Below are 12457 nucleotides of genomic sequence, written 5' to 3' on the forward strand. Positions count from 1 at the left end.
TGCAACGCAGTTTTCCAAGCTGCAGTTTATAAACACTGGTCCCCATTGGCGTTTATTAAACGCAATACATAGCGGTATTTCACTTTCACTTTTGTCACGTGCAAAGTCACAGATCAGCCCTGGAAGTGGCTGGTAAGCAAGACACAGACGGACTAAAAGATGAACATCAATTTGATGTTACTGATATTTTCTGACATTCAAACTTCAAATTCTCCATGTTGCTGTTCCCAAAATTCACTCTTTAAGTGTTTCTTTTTTGTCTTTTTGTGACCAGAACAATAGTTTCACTTCATCTTGTAGTTGTCAACACTGACACCTGCTTTGGCATGAGGGGGAGACAGGGCCTTTCTATAATTTTTGAGGCCCAATTGCATCCCACTCCCGAAGTGCTCTTGGTGGCCCTCTGGTGGCCACGGAAAGCCTATGTACGCATTTAGTTCACTTATACGTTGGACCGGTTCTGGTACCCTGAACACTAATAGCAGGACAGCTAAGCAATCTGCATGTTGATTATCCATAAAAATGGCAATACAGAATATTTAAAAGGAAATTACTTCCTTAATCACACACATAATATGCATTTAATATTATCTATAGCCTACTAAATTGAACAACGCATAAATGCTTTTCAAAGGCTTACTGAGGAACTGTTGCGTGTACTTTCATGGATTAAGAAATACTTGACTTTCATTGAGTTTTCTGTTCTTATCTGTACAAATTGTTAAAACTCAGCGAATGTAATTTGCTGTCAGAGCCTCGATTAAAGGAACCATTCTCCGTGAAATAGCAATGTGGCCGTCTCAAAGGCGATACAGCATGGCAAAATTCTACCTGTCTAATTCCAACATAATCAGAAAAAATGAGGATAAACTGATATTAATGAAGATCCATACGCACAATTAAACAACCTTATTTTCAAATAACAAGAATGCCATTACTATGCTCTTCTCAAAGGACACCTCCTCTAATATGCCAGTCTGAATTCTGACAAGACAGTGGAAAAAGTTTTGAGTGGAAACAAGAAATTTCTCCAAGGTAGGATATTATGCAGGTTAAAATTTATCCCAGTGCCACTTGATGCCTGTAATCAAACATTTCATTCACAAAACTTCAACAAGACTAAGACTCTACAGCTACGCAAGCAGCTCAGTGAGACTGTGTTCAAGTTCAGCTGTGCTTTCAGCTAAATGCTACCCATCAGTATGGCAACATGCTTGAAGGGGCAATGCTAACACGCTTAAATGTTTAGCAGGTAATGTCTACCATTATTACCTAGCATGCTAGCATGATGACTTTACCACTAAACATGAGTACAGCTGAGGTTGATAGGATTGTTGTTAGTTTTACAGTTGGTATTAAACCACAGTTGTAGCAAGGGCCACGGGAAGATGTTTTAAGTTGGGGTTGCTGTAGTGGGAGGAGCATTTTGTACCCCAACCCATACAATACAACCCATATAAATACAACATAGTACTACAACAATACTACTACACACACACATCAAAAAAGCAGCAGCAGTATCAACAACAGCAGCCAGATCTATAAAAAAAGGACCCAGTAATGCTATTGCACAATAATAGCTCACAATAATGCCATAACATTGCAATACACGTCCAAAAGCACATTGGACACGGCACACAAGAACATATCCAAATACACACATTTTTTCAACAAAGGTATATCAATATGATGTTAAAAGTAATTGATAACTGAATATTATACTGCTCGGCGGCAGCTTACAATAATTCACCATCAAATATATGTCTCTATTGTAACAAACAGGTCCAAAAGCCCATTGCGCACAGCACACAAGAACATATCCAAATACGCACATTTTTTCAGTGTAGTTTTAAAAAGTAATTGACAGCTGAATATTAAACTGCTCGGCGGCAGCTTAAACCAAAAAACTTACCTTGAGCTGCAGACAATGTGGTCCTGTAGTTATAATAATCCAAATGTGGCCTCGCACTCAGATGTTGTGGTAAGTCTCTCATCAGGGCAAGGATGTCCAATGTGTTCAAGATGTGTGGACATGCATCAGGGAGAGGCGAGTTTGTCTCTTCTGGGACATGGTGTTGCTGTAGCCATGTTTTCACGCTATGCAAGGTGGAGAAGGCCCGCTCAGATGAGGCCACAGAGATGAGCAGGCACAAGCATAACTATGAGTTTTTCAGCTGCTGTAAACAGAGCTCGTGGTTGTGGACGAAGCTTAGATAGACATGTTGCTTCATCTTGAACTGTGACACGAGATTCTCTGGTGACATCGCCGATCGTTTTGAGCTTGATATCAGGGCGGCCTGGGTCCAGCTCCTTGAGAAGGTGAAGGGGCACCAAATAAACCGGTTTCCCTCTGCTGCCTCTTCATGCAAGCAAAACACACAACCTGGCCACACTCCGCCACGTAATGAAGTCACTTGCATTTAGCAAACCAAGTTGGTGTAAATACACGGCTGAAAGTTTCTTTCCCAAAACGTATGGCCCGAAAATTGAAGTTGGCTGGCTGGAGAGGCTCCTCAAATGCCGGCAAGTCAGTCGTAGCCGGAGGTGTCCTATGGTGGCGGTGATACTCCGGCGGGTGCCGGCGGCGGCGGCGGCGGTCTCGTCTCTCGAGGAAAAACTACAACCAAACGAAAACGATGCTGGTGGAGCTGCTCTCCTGCGAAGGCTGGACTCCACTTGTGCTCTCTTTAGCTGGTGGTTTGCCAAAAAAAGTCTGCCATACGCTATTCCTCCATTGTGATTTTATCCTTCGATTAGCTATCAATGCTACAGCAACCGGATATAAACTTAGGAACCTTACTTGAAAGTTGACATGACCCGCCCTACACTGCCTCTGATTGGCTAATGATCGTTGCCTTCGCTGGTTGGATTGGATTGGCTAGGTTAAGGCATGAGAATGGTGAAGGTCACAATAAGAGGTCATTCTCGTGCAGAGTAAAATTTGTTCATTTGCTAATTTCTAACTTTGTCTGTGTACGTTAAGTGTTGGGTGGTAGTGAACATTTAGTGAAAAATGGGTTCTTCAGAGCTTCTTCAATGTTGATGCAATTTTGAAATAACATTGATAAGAGCAGTGAGGCTGAACAAAAACATTAAAGTTTCAGGCTACAAAGCTAAAGATTCTAAAATGCTCCATTTGATCCATTGTTATAAAAGTAGCCTATTGGTATTGATTTTTGCAGGTTAAAGATAATACACTGTAACTTTAGAAGAGCTTCTTTAAAGCCAGTTTTCAAACAGATTGAACAGTTTTTATTCCAACAAATTCGAAAAACTCCATACACCTTTTTTATAATTTAAGCAAATAATGTGCTATTAATTAGTTGCTTAATAAATATCAGCTATATTATACCCTGTAAATAATATCTGGTGCAAAATCAGGACCAAAGGCCTTGCCTCTAGTGCTGTAACATTGATTCCCACAGCTGCTACCTGTCAAACCAGCAACGCCATCATTCATTACAATAAGATAATATGACACTCAGTGAAAGAGAGCTGTATGAGAGGAATATCTTTCATCATGCTCTAGTCGTACAGTGTACAGTGTCTAGCAGCCCATAAAATTTAATTATGATGATCAAGTGGTTCTATTGACTGTAGTTGTTACATCCAGTGTCCGATGTGTTTGGACAGTCGAGAGCCTCTCGGGCTGAAACTGTTTTTTTTTGTTGTTTTTTTTAATGTTGAGGGATCTTCTGCACACTAAACTGCCTTTTAATCTTAAAAAATAATCAACAGTATGATTAATTGGAGATCAAAAATGGGATCCTATCTGAGCACATCAGTTTCACTGTGTAGTTTACTGATGTATGGTATCGATTGCAACAGGGAGCCCTCTAATCAGAATCATGGTAAAATCAATAGCTGGCATTGCCTGAGGTCCTGTTCATGCTTCAGTGTACACATCTGAGCTAAACTCCCCTGTGCTGAAACACTCTGGCCATTTACTTAAAGAAAATCGAGACTCACTGCAATAGGGAGGACTGCAGAGATAAACTGGAGGAGACAGACAGAAATAAAAGGAGGAAAGCACTGAGACAGGTGAAGGAGATGAGGGGGTTTCAGCAAAGGGCGTCAGTGTGAATGAAAAGTGATATGCATGTTTTCTTACTTAAAGACTCCATTTACACCTGCCATTAAAATGCATCTCATATTCACATTTCATCGAAATATGATTTCAACCTGATTACATTAATGTGTGTCCACTCACACTCATGTCGCATCCTTCTGTCATTTGGCCCAAAATAACAAGAAAACAACAAAAAATAAAGAAAAAGAAGGTAGCAATCGGTGAAGCTGCGTTATTGTGTTTGCTTGCTTTTCTAAGTGGGGCAAGAAGCCGTCTTTGACAACTGAATTGCCGAAGACGAATGCAGAGGGGCACGGTGATTTTATACAGCTGGCTAATGGCTGCTAGCTGCCTAGCTGCTACTTCAGTGGTTCCATCCATGTAGTTTGTGTTTGTGGATTGACTAACCCTAACCACCTCCAGAGGTGGTTTGGCCGATTGAATCGCACACCGTCCTCAGTGCATCTTGAGTGCATTTACACCTGTACTTCCATATGGTCAGGCACTATCCCACTGCAATCCAATCAATTTTAATGCCGGGTATAAATAGGGTAAGTATTTCAATCAGAATCAGATTTATTGACCAAGTATGTTAACACACAATTCGTTTCTGGCTGTTGGTGACTCTCAGGCAATACAGTACACACAGAATATACAGATCATTTACAGACAATGTACACAATGTGCAAATGTACAAGCCATATATAGATTATATAAAAGACAAACAATATACATAATGTGAATCAGCTATGGGAATGAAATTGTGATGTATGAGTATTTGTACTGATCCATCAAGCTTCCAGGAAGCAGTGGAGGATCAACAAGCTACTGACCTCAACCTGATGCACAGCCAAGATCCAGCCACACAGCTGCCCCACTATTGTCACATCTCACTCGCTCTGCACTCAGTTCCCCCTCTGTGTCGTGATCCCTCCATCTCCCCCGGGGGTGATTTAAGTTGCAGGGCTGCAGATGTGTGTCAACTGACAGCATTCCCCCTGTTGGCAGAAGGGACAGGCAGGGTGAGGGCAGATCTAAGCTTATCAGCTTAAAACATGGCATTAGGTTGCCTGTTCAACATATAACAGTCACAGCCCATGAACTGTGACATTGTCCTGAAGACAGTTAAACAAGGAAGACCTAGAAGAGCTCAGAGGAGCTGCAGAGAGACTCCAGGGTTTCCAACAGCGTCTGGTCTGGTGCCAGGGTATCCGAGGCAGTCTGCGCCCCTGGCACGCCGCCACCTACCCAGGCAACCGAACCTTGATGCTCACCTACACAGAGAGAGGAGAAACATTTTTAGTGGACCAGGGAATACAAGAACAATCGCAACAAGATGAAGGAAGAGGGATTTGGAGCAAAGCATGGAAGGGACACTGTGGATTCAACAACCCTATTTCTCATAAAATCCCATTATATTCTAGTAATTTGCTTTGCCAAATATGTTTCTGAGGTATTCTACCTGAATTGCAGTAACTGGCAGTGCTTTTTCCAAACCAGATGTCACACAGAGGTAATAGGTTGTTTGTGTGCTTAAGTGTGCACACAAGTGCAAGTTCAAGGCAAAGGACTCCTGCGTAAGAGATCAGGATTCGTCTATTTACCCACACATTGTCCCAGCAGACACACAGCTATTAGACTATAGCATTTAATTGGAGTCATGCATCTGTCCACCTGATGAATGTTAGTCTATTATTCACTAACAAGAGAGATTAGACAGAACTTAAACAAATGTGCAGACCATGAAATCAAAATAATCAGCTGAAAAAAGTTAAAAAACGCCCCATAGAGCTGAGGGGAACTGTAGGGTCCGGTGACAATTATCAGTGGGTTTGTCACTACAAACATCTCCTTTCACAGTACATGTAGTGTCGTAATTCTTTCCATTGTCAATGCGAACATATTGGTTTGTGCAGCTTTAACCAAGACCATGACTTCCCCTGACCTTGACCGAGTAGTTTGAGTTTCCATAACATAACCATAAAAACTCAAATCTACAAGCTAGTTGCGAGTTGCAAATATTGTAAAACCTTTAATCATACACAGTCACACCTGGAAGCCGCCCAGAACCAGAGCCAGATGTGCCGGCACTGAGCAGCTTCACTGGAGCAGTAGGGATCCTGGATGAAGGTTGGATAAGTGCTGCTCTTTCACTTTTCCCGCCCAGATTTAATCCTGCCAGTTAGGGGGTTGAACCGGCGACCTTCCAGTCACAAGCCTGCTCCTCTAACCTTTAGGTCAGAGGTCAAAGCGATTCAAATGACCGTTGCAGTGTTAAAACAATAATCCTGGATGTAAAAAAAAAAAAAAAAAAACTAACCTGTGGTATCACAGGTCACTTATCACTAGATGATAACCACCATAGCACAACAATGTTAAACAGAGTGAGGTGGAAGCACCCCACCGGCGCTCTGTACCAATCACCACAAGGGGAGCAATTACCGTAACATTAAATAGTGATAAACACCGCTGCACAGTGATCGTCAGAACATCAGAGCTGTCACCACGTCATCCGTCAAAACCACGCTTCAGGGCAGCAACAGTCAGGTAGTGATACATTACATGGGACAGAAACAGGTGCTACCGCAGATTCTAATTACTTTGTTCTATCAATTATGTACAAATCCTTGCATGGCCTGGGGTCTGCCACACACTGCTGTGCCTCCTACTCACTCTCTGCACCATCCCAGCTGTGGCTACATAGCAGTCAGTGCTTTTCAACAGTGCTTTGTGCGGATGCCTTGAGGGGACTGGAAAGGTTTATTTTTCCAAGGCTGAATTCATACGGATGGAACACTTCTGAAAAAATAAAGACGGGGGGAGAAAAAAAAAAAATTCAATCCATTCTGCATATCCCACTGACATCTGAATTCCTGTATTATATCCTCTTTAGTAACAGGAGTAAATTCTTTTTCTCCCCTCTCTGCTCCTGTAAGCATCAGTTTAGACACACAGGTGCTCTGCTGTTTTGTGTTTTCAAGCTGTAACGGTCTTCCAGGCACTTGTGGTTTCTGCCTTTGTTTTGCACACTCCTCAAGTTTTCTCTCAGACGCTCAGCGCACAAAAACATTATGCTAATGAGTGGGTAGACATCTGCTTCCAGCTCAGTTTTTCTCTAGGTGTTTCGGCGTGTGTGTGTGTGTGTGTGTGTGTGTGTGTGTGTGTGTGTCACTCATATAGGGGATATGCTTTTACCTACAGTAGGTCAAATCTTTAAAACAGAGGCGTATAGACAGGAATGTCAGTCTGAACCAGCAACTAGAATGTATTCATCCTTTTTGAAGAATGATGTTTTGTTTCTCCTTTCTTTTCCCCTTCCCTCATGAAACAGCTTCATAGTATGATAATACATTAGGTTCAGCGTAGTGCGGGAATTAATGACTCACACTCTCGGCACAGCATGTCATTCAGCAGTGAAGGAGTGTCAGAAGGATCACTGAAACAGATAGTGTTGACTCTTATGCTTACGGTTTATGAGGTATTACCGTGATGTATCCAGTGAGGCTCTGGATCTATGTGTGTATGTATGAGGCAGGCTGCAACTAATAGCCACATTTGTTCAAATGCGTATAGGGCTTTTTTTCAGCAAGCTATAAGAGTAGTCTGACAGTGCTTAAAGGATCAGATCATTTTTGATGCCAAAAATAAGTAAAACCATAAGGGGGGAAGGAAAAGGCTTCATTTGAAGGCAAAAGACAAGAAAAAGAAGAGGAAGGAAGACACATCAGACACAAAAATGAAGCTTTTAATTAAAGCCAACAGCAGCAAAGTTGAAAATGTGAATCTAGGCTGTGGAGCACAACACATGCATTCGAACAGTATGGCACCACATTTGAAAGGACGTGCGCTTTCTAATGGAGCAGTGAAGCACTTGAATAAATATTTCTGTTTCCACATTAGAAGTGGTTGCCCTTGACCTATTTTCCTTAATACTAATGGATCAGTATATACTACCCAATAATTAACAAAAAAAAAAAGAAAAAAAGAAAGAAAAAGTTTGATTAGGCCCTGTAATCAGCTTTAGAAAGATTGTGGGACTTAGAAGCCCTAGTCATGGAGAATAAACTAGGAAAATCATTTCAATCATCTACATGAAGTTAATTATCTTACAATTTCAGCCATCACAAAATGGTTTTGCGTGAGGAGGAAATCATTTTCGGAACCACAGATCATTCATTATGAGATTTTAAGGAATTTCCCGATGTCCAGTTTCCTAATTAATGTAGGACGCATATCAATAAATCTTGAGTTTGACTGCAATTAAATGGCTGTTTGCATCTGCTCCAGTTAATATAATAATTAACATAAGATCATTGAATCGCTGTATTTTTCCAAACTTTGCCACTTAGTTTTGACACATGAAGCTGGTGAATGAGTTTAATTCAGGAGATCATTTTTTTTTTTTGTTTGTTTTATTTTTTCAGAAACAGAACTATAACTATTGAATTAGAGTGCACGCACACCATGGCTCTCTATATGACTGTGTTTTCTACTTCCCACCTCATGCCAAAACTTTCACATCAGAGGTGTGTCTTGTTAAGGCAATAAAAAGAACGAACAGTACAATGTTTGCTTTCCGGAGAGTGGATGACTTTCCTCCACAGTGCAGGTCATGTTTACCACCGTGGCCATTATCTGGACTGTAATAAATGAATCAGTTTTAATTATTTATTTATTATAAGCATATCTATTATTCACTTTGTTTTGGATGTGTATAACAAAATCAACTCATTTAATGTATAAATGCATTCTCCTTAAAGAGACTGGATCTGTTGTTTAAACTACTGTCATAACTACTAGAGAAAAAAAAAACATACCACATGTTAACAGGTTGTAATTTTTCATGGTAATATACAGGTTAGGATTGTTCAAGAGCCTGTTTAGTATAACTTCAGTGATATCCCCTGATATCAACATTGTGTCTGCAGTATCCAGTGATATCACTGAAGTGACTCTGTACGCACTCAAGCAGCACACCTGCCAGAGAGCAGCAGTCACAGACTGTTAACCTCAAGATCTGGAAGTGTTTGTGAGTCAACGAAGCTTCACAAACTCTGTCACCATCTACTTTTGTCAAAGTTCGACAACATAAAGAGCCCTTTAGATTCATCTTTAGCGATCTTAAGATTCACAGTAAAGTCAGCTCAAGCACTGCGTCTGGCCCTGGCTGTAAGGTAAGCAAACTAAAGCTTATGATTCTAAAATAACGGAAGGCTCTTTAAATTTATTGTTAGTCTAAGTTCACTTGTAAAGTCTATGTAACCATGCTACTAACTGGTAAATATGTTCAATATTGGTCTGTCTTTAGAAGTGACTTGAACTGACCACAGCAGTCATAACAAAGTTGTTAAATCTAATAAAATGTTATACATGTCAGTTGAATGATGGCACAATCCAGCCACAGTCAGAATAAACTCTACAACTTTAGGATCGTTCCGAGAGAAATTATATCATTCATTAAATGGAAAATTCATTCAGTAACTTTGTTTTGATTCATCTTCCTTTCAAACGTACCAAAAGCTAGTGCACAATGCCCATGCTGTGCCATTGTCCAATAACATCATAATGGTATTGACACTGGTGCAGCAGATAATGTTGCCTAACTCATTTTCCAGGAAAATCTGTCGCCGTTTGTAAACAGAAAGTTACAGACTCAGTGAAGCAGCGTGTGGAAGAGTTCGTTCCCGTCTCATGCTGCTGTTTAAGATTCTGATTCAAAGATAAAAAGTTTTAAATATGAGGTTTTCCTTTATGGTTGAAAATAATGATTTGAACCAGGGAGGTCATTGTCATACTATACTGTTCTACTCGCATATAGTGTTGACATCTTATCGCTTCTGTTTGACCTGTTTGAGGACTTAAAAAAAAAAAACACAGCTCTAATTTGTGTTGTCAGACAATAGGAGCAGCAGTTGCATTCATATTTATAGTAACCTGCAGTTAGTGTTGGTAGGTGTGTCAGTAATGTAGCTTCACTTACAAATTCATGGTTCTTTTGCTCTCAAATTCTCCACTGCTCTACAATTCATCTTGCCATAATGAGTCATAGAAAAGTCCAGTTTTTTTTTACTTATTTATTGGAAATTTTAAGTATGGAAATAAGCACTTACACGTTGCAGATGTTATTTAGATTTCATTTGTTAGCAGCTAAATGAACTATTCCACATATTATTATTATTAGTAGAAGAACTAGTAGTAGTAGTAGTTTTTTACATATGTGTAATTTCATATCCTTGCTTTATTATTATCATTATTATTCCTTTATTTACAATATATCTATACTATTACTGTCTAAATGTTGGTAGCATTGTGTATGCCATCTTTCATTGATAAAAAAAAATATATATATTGGCTTGTGAAGAGGCTGAGTTAATGTCTGCCCCTATTTATGTTTTTGTGGTCTATAGCACATATTATGATCATGTGGATATTATTATCGTCCTCCATGTGATGGTGTCATAAACAGGAAGTAAAAATTTAAAACCCCAGAATGAAAACAAGCAACAGCTGACTGACACATTGTGTTTGTGTCTTTGTGTCGTGTTTTGATGCAGGCACCTGCGGGAAAATGACCCTGCAACCATTAACTCCGGTGAACTGCACAGGCCTCCTGCAGCCTGGCTGCTCTCTGCTGCAGCTGGATGGTGAAATTCTCCTGTTTGGCCAGAAAGGCTGGCCCAAGCGCTCATGTCCAACAGGAGTCTTTGGGGTTCGGTTTAAACAGGGTGAGATAAAGCTGAGGGCCATCAGCTTCTCCAGTGATTCCAACTATCTCCCTCCATTACGTTGTCCCGCTGTTTGCCGCCTCGACCCCTATGACGGCCTTCCAGAAAGTTATCTCATCCACGGCGGCCGCACCCCAAATAACGAGATCTCGTCGAGCTTGTACTTGCTGACCATGGATAGTCGCGGCTGCAATCGAAAACTGACCCTGTGCTGCAAAGAGAAAGAACTGGTGGGAGAAGTGCCAGGGGCCCGATACGGCCACACAATGAGCATGGTTCAGAGCCGCGGGAAGACGGCTTGTGTATTATTCGGGGGTCGATCCTACATGCCTGCAGGAGAGCGGACCACAGAGAGCTGGAACAGCGTCGTCGACTGTCCTCCCCAGGTGTTCCTGTTTGACCTGGAGTTTGGGTGCTCCTCTGCTCACACTTTACCTGAGCTCGGTGACGGACAGTCCTTCCATCTGGCCCTCGCTAGAGAAGACTGTGTCTACCTCATCGGAGGTCACTCGCTCGCCTCTGACTCCCGCCCCCCACGACTCTTGCGGCTGCGTGTCGAGCTTCTGCAGGGCAGCCCTTTGCTCTCCTGTGAGGCCCTCCACACTGGCATATCCATCTCTAGCGCTATAATCACCCGCCCAGGTCCCGCTCACAGATACATAATCTTGGGTGGATATCAGTCAGACTCTCAGAAGAGGATGGAGTGCAGCACTGTGATTCTAGATGAGACAGGGATCCACTTTGAGACTTTAGTACCACCCGAGTGGACTCAAGATATCCTCCATAGTCGCACTTGGTTTGGGGGCAGTGCAGGAGAGGGAAGCATCCTACTTGCTGTACCTACTGAGGGAAGGCCATCTCAACCAGATGTGCATTACTTCTATATGGTGAGCTTCCAGACAGAGGGAGGGGGCAAAGAGGAAGAAGGAACCCTGGGCTGCAGCCAGGAGTCGACAGATTACGACGACTCTACTCCTCTTGAGGACTCGGAGGAGCTCTACTTTGGCCGTGAGCCGCACGAGCTGGAGGGCAGCAGTGACGAAGAAGGAGACACATACAACGAAGAGGATGAGGAAGATGAATCGAAAACAGGCTACTGGATCAAATGTTGCCTGGGCTGTCAGGTGAACCCCAACACGTGGGAGCCGTACTACTCCACTGAGCTCCACCGACCAGCCATGATCTTCTGCTCCAGAGGGGAGGGGGGGCACTGGGTCCACGCCCAGTGCATGGAGCTGTCTGAGACCCTGTTGGTCAGACTCTCTCAGGGCAGCAAAAAGTACTTCTGCCTGGACCACGGAGGCCTGCCCTACCAGGAGATGACCCCACCTCGACAGGTCATGCCCCTGAAGCGCACCCCCATGAAGGTTAAGGACAGAAGAACTCCTCCAACAATCAAGATTTCCCCTGCCAAAAAAAGCTTTTTAAGAAGACTTTTTGACTGACTCTATTCTCGATGCGTAGTCACTGTTAAGGAAGCTACTGTATGTACTGTATATGTAGGGAGTTTCCTACTTTAAATAAGTGAATAAATGATTGATGAAAAACCACTAATATGCTGATCTGTATGTGAAGAGATAAAAATTGCAAACTTAAATTTCATGTGTGACAGCTGTGTGTTTTCATTGGGATTTTACAATGTTTGAATAAAAATGTACTACTG

The 12457-nt window shown here is 42.0% G+C and overlaps 1 protein-coding gene across 1 annotated transcript; it reads left to right on the forward strand.

Annotated features, from left to right (window-relative positions):
- The first annotated feature begins 10637 nt into the window (after positions 1-10637).
- On the forward strand, positions 10638-12239 carry rag2 (recombination activating 2). Its single transcript, XM_022754690.1, has one exon. The coding sequence runs from the start codon at positions 10638-10640 to the stop codon at positions 12237-12239; it is 1602 nt and encodes a 533-aa protein (XP_022610411.1).
- Positions 12240-12457: the final 218 nt, after the last annotated feature.

Source organism: Seriola dumerili, unplaced genomic scaffold (genome assembly GCF_002260705.1).
Source record: "Seriola dumerili isolate Sdu_G_001 unplaced genomic scaffold, Sdu_1.0 BDQW01000219.1, whole genome shotgun sequence".
Taxonomy (NCBI): Eukaryota; Metazoa; Chordata; class Actinopteri; order Carangiformes; family Carangidae; genus Seriola; species Seriola dumerili.

Coding starts and splice junctions, on each gene's coding strand:
- rag2 (XM_022754690.1), top strand. CDS start 10,638: ATGACCCTGCAACCATTAACTCCGGTGAACTGCACAGGCCTCCTGCAG.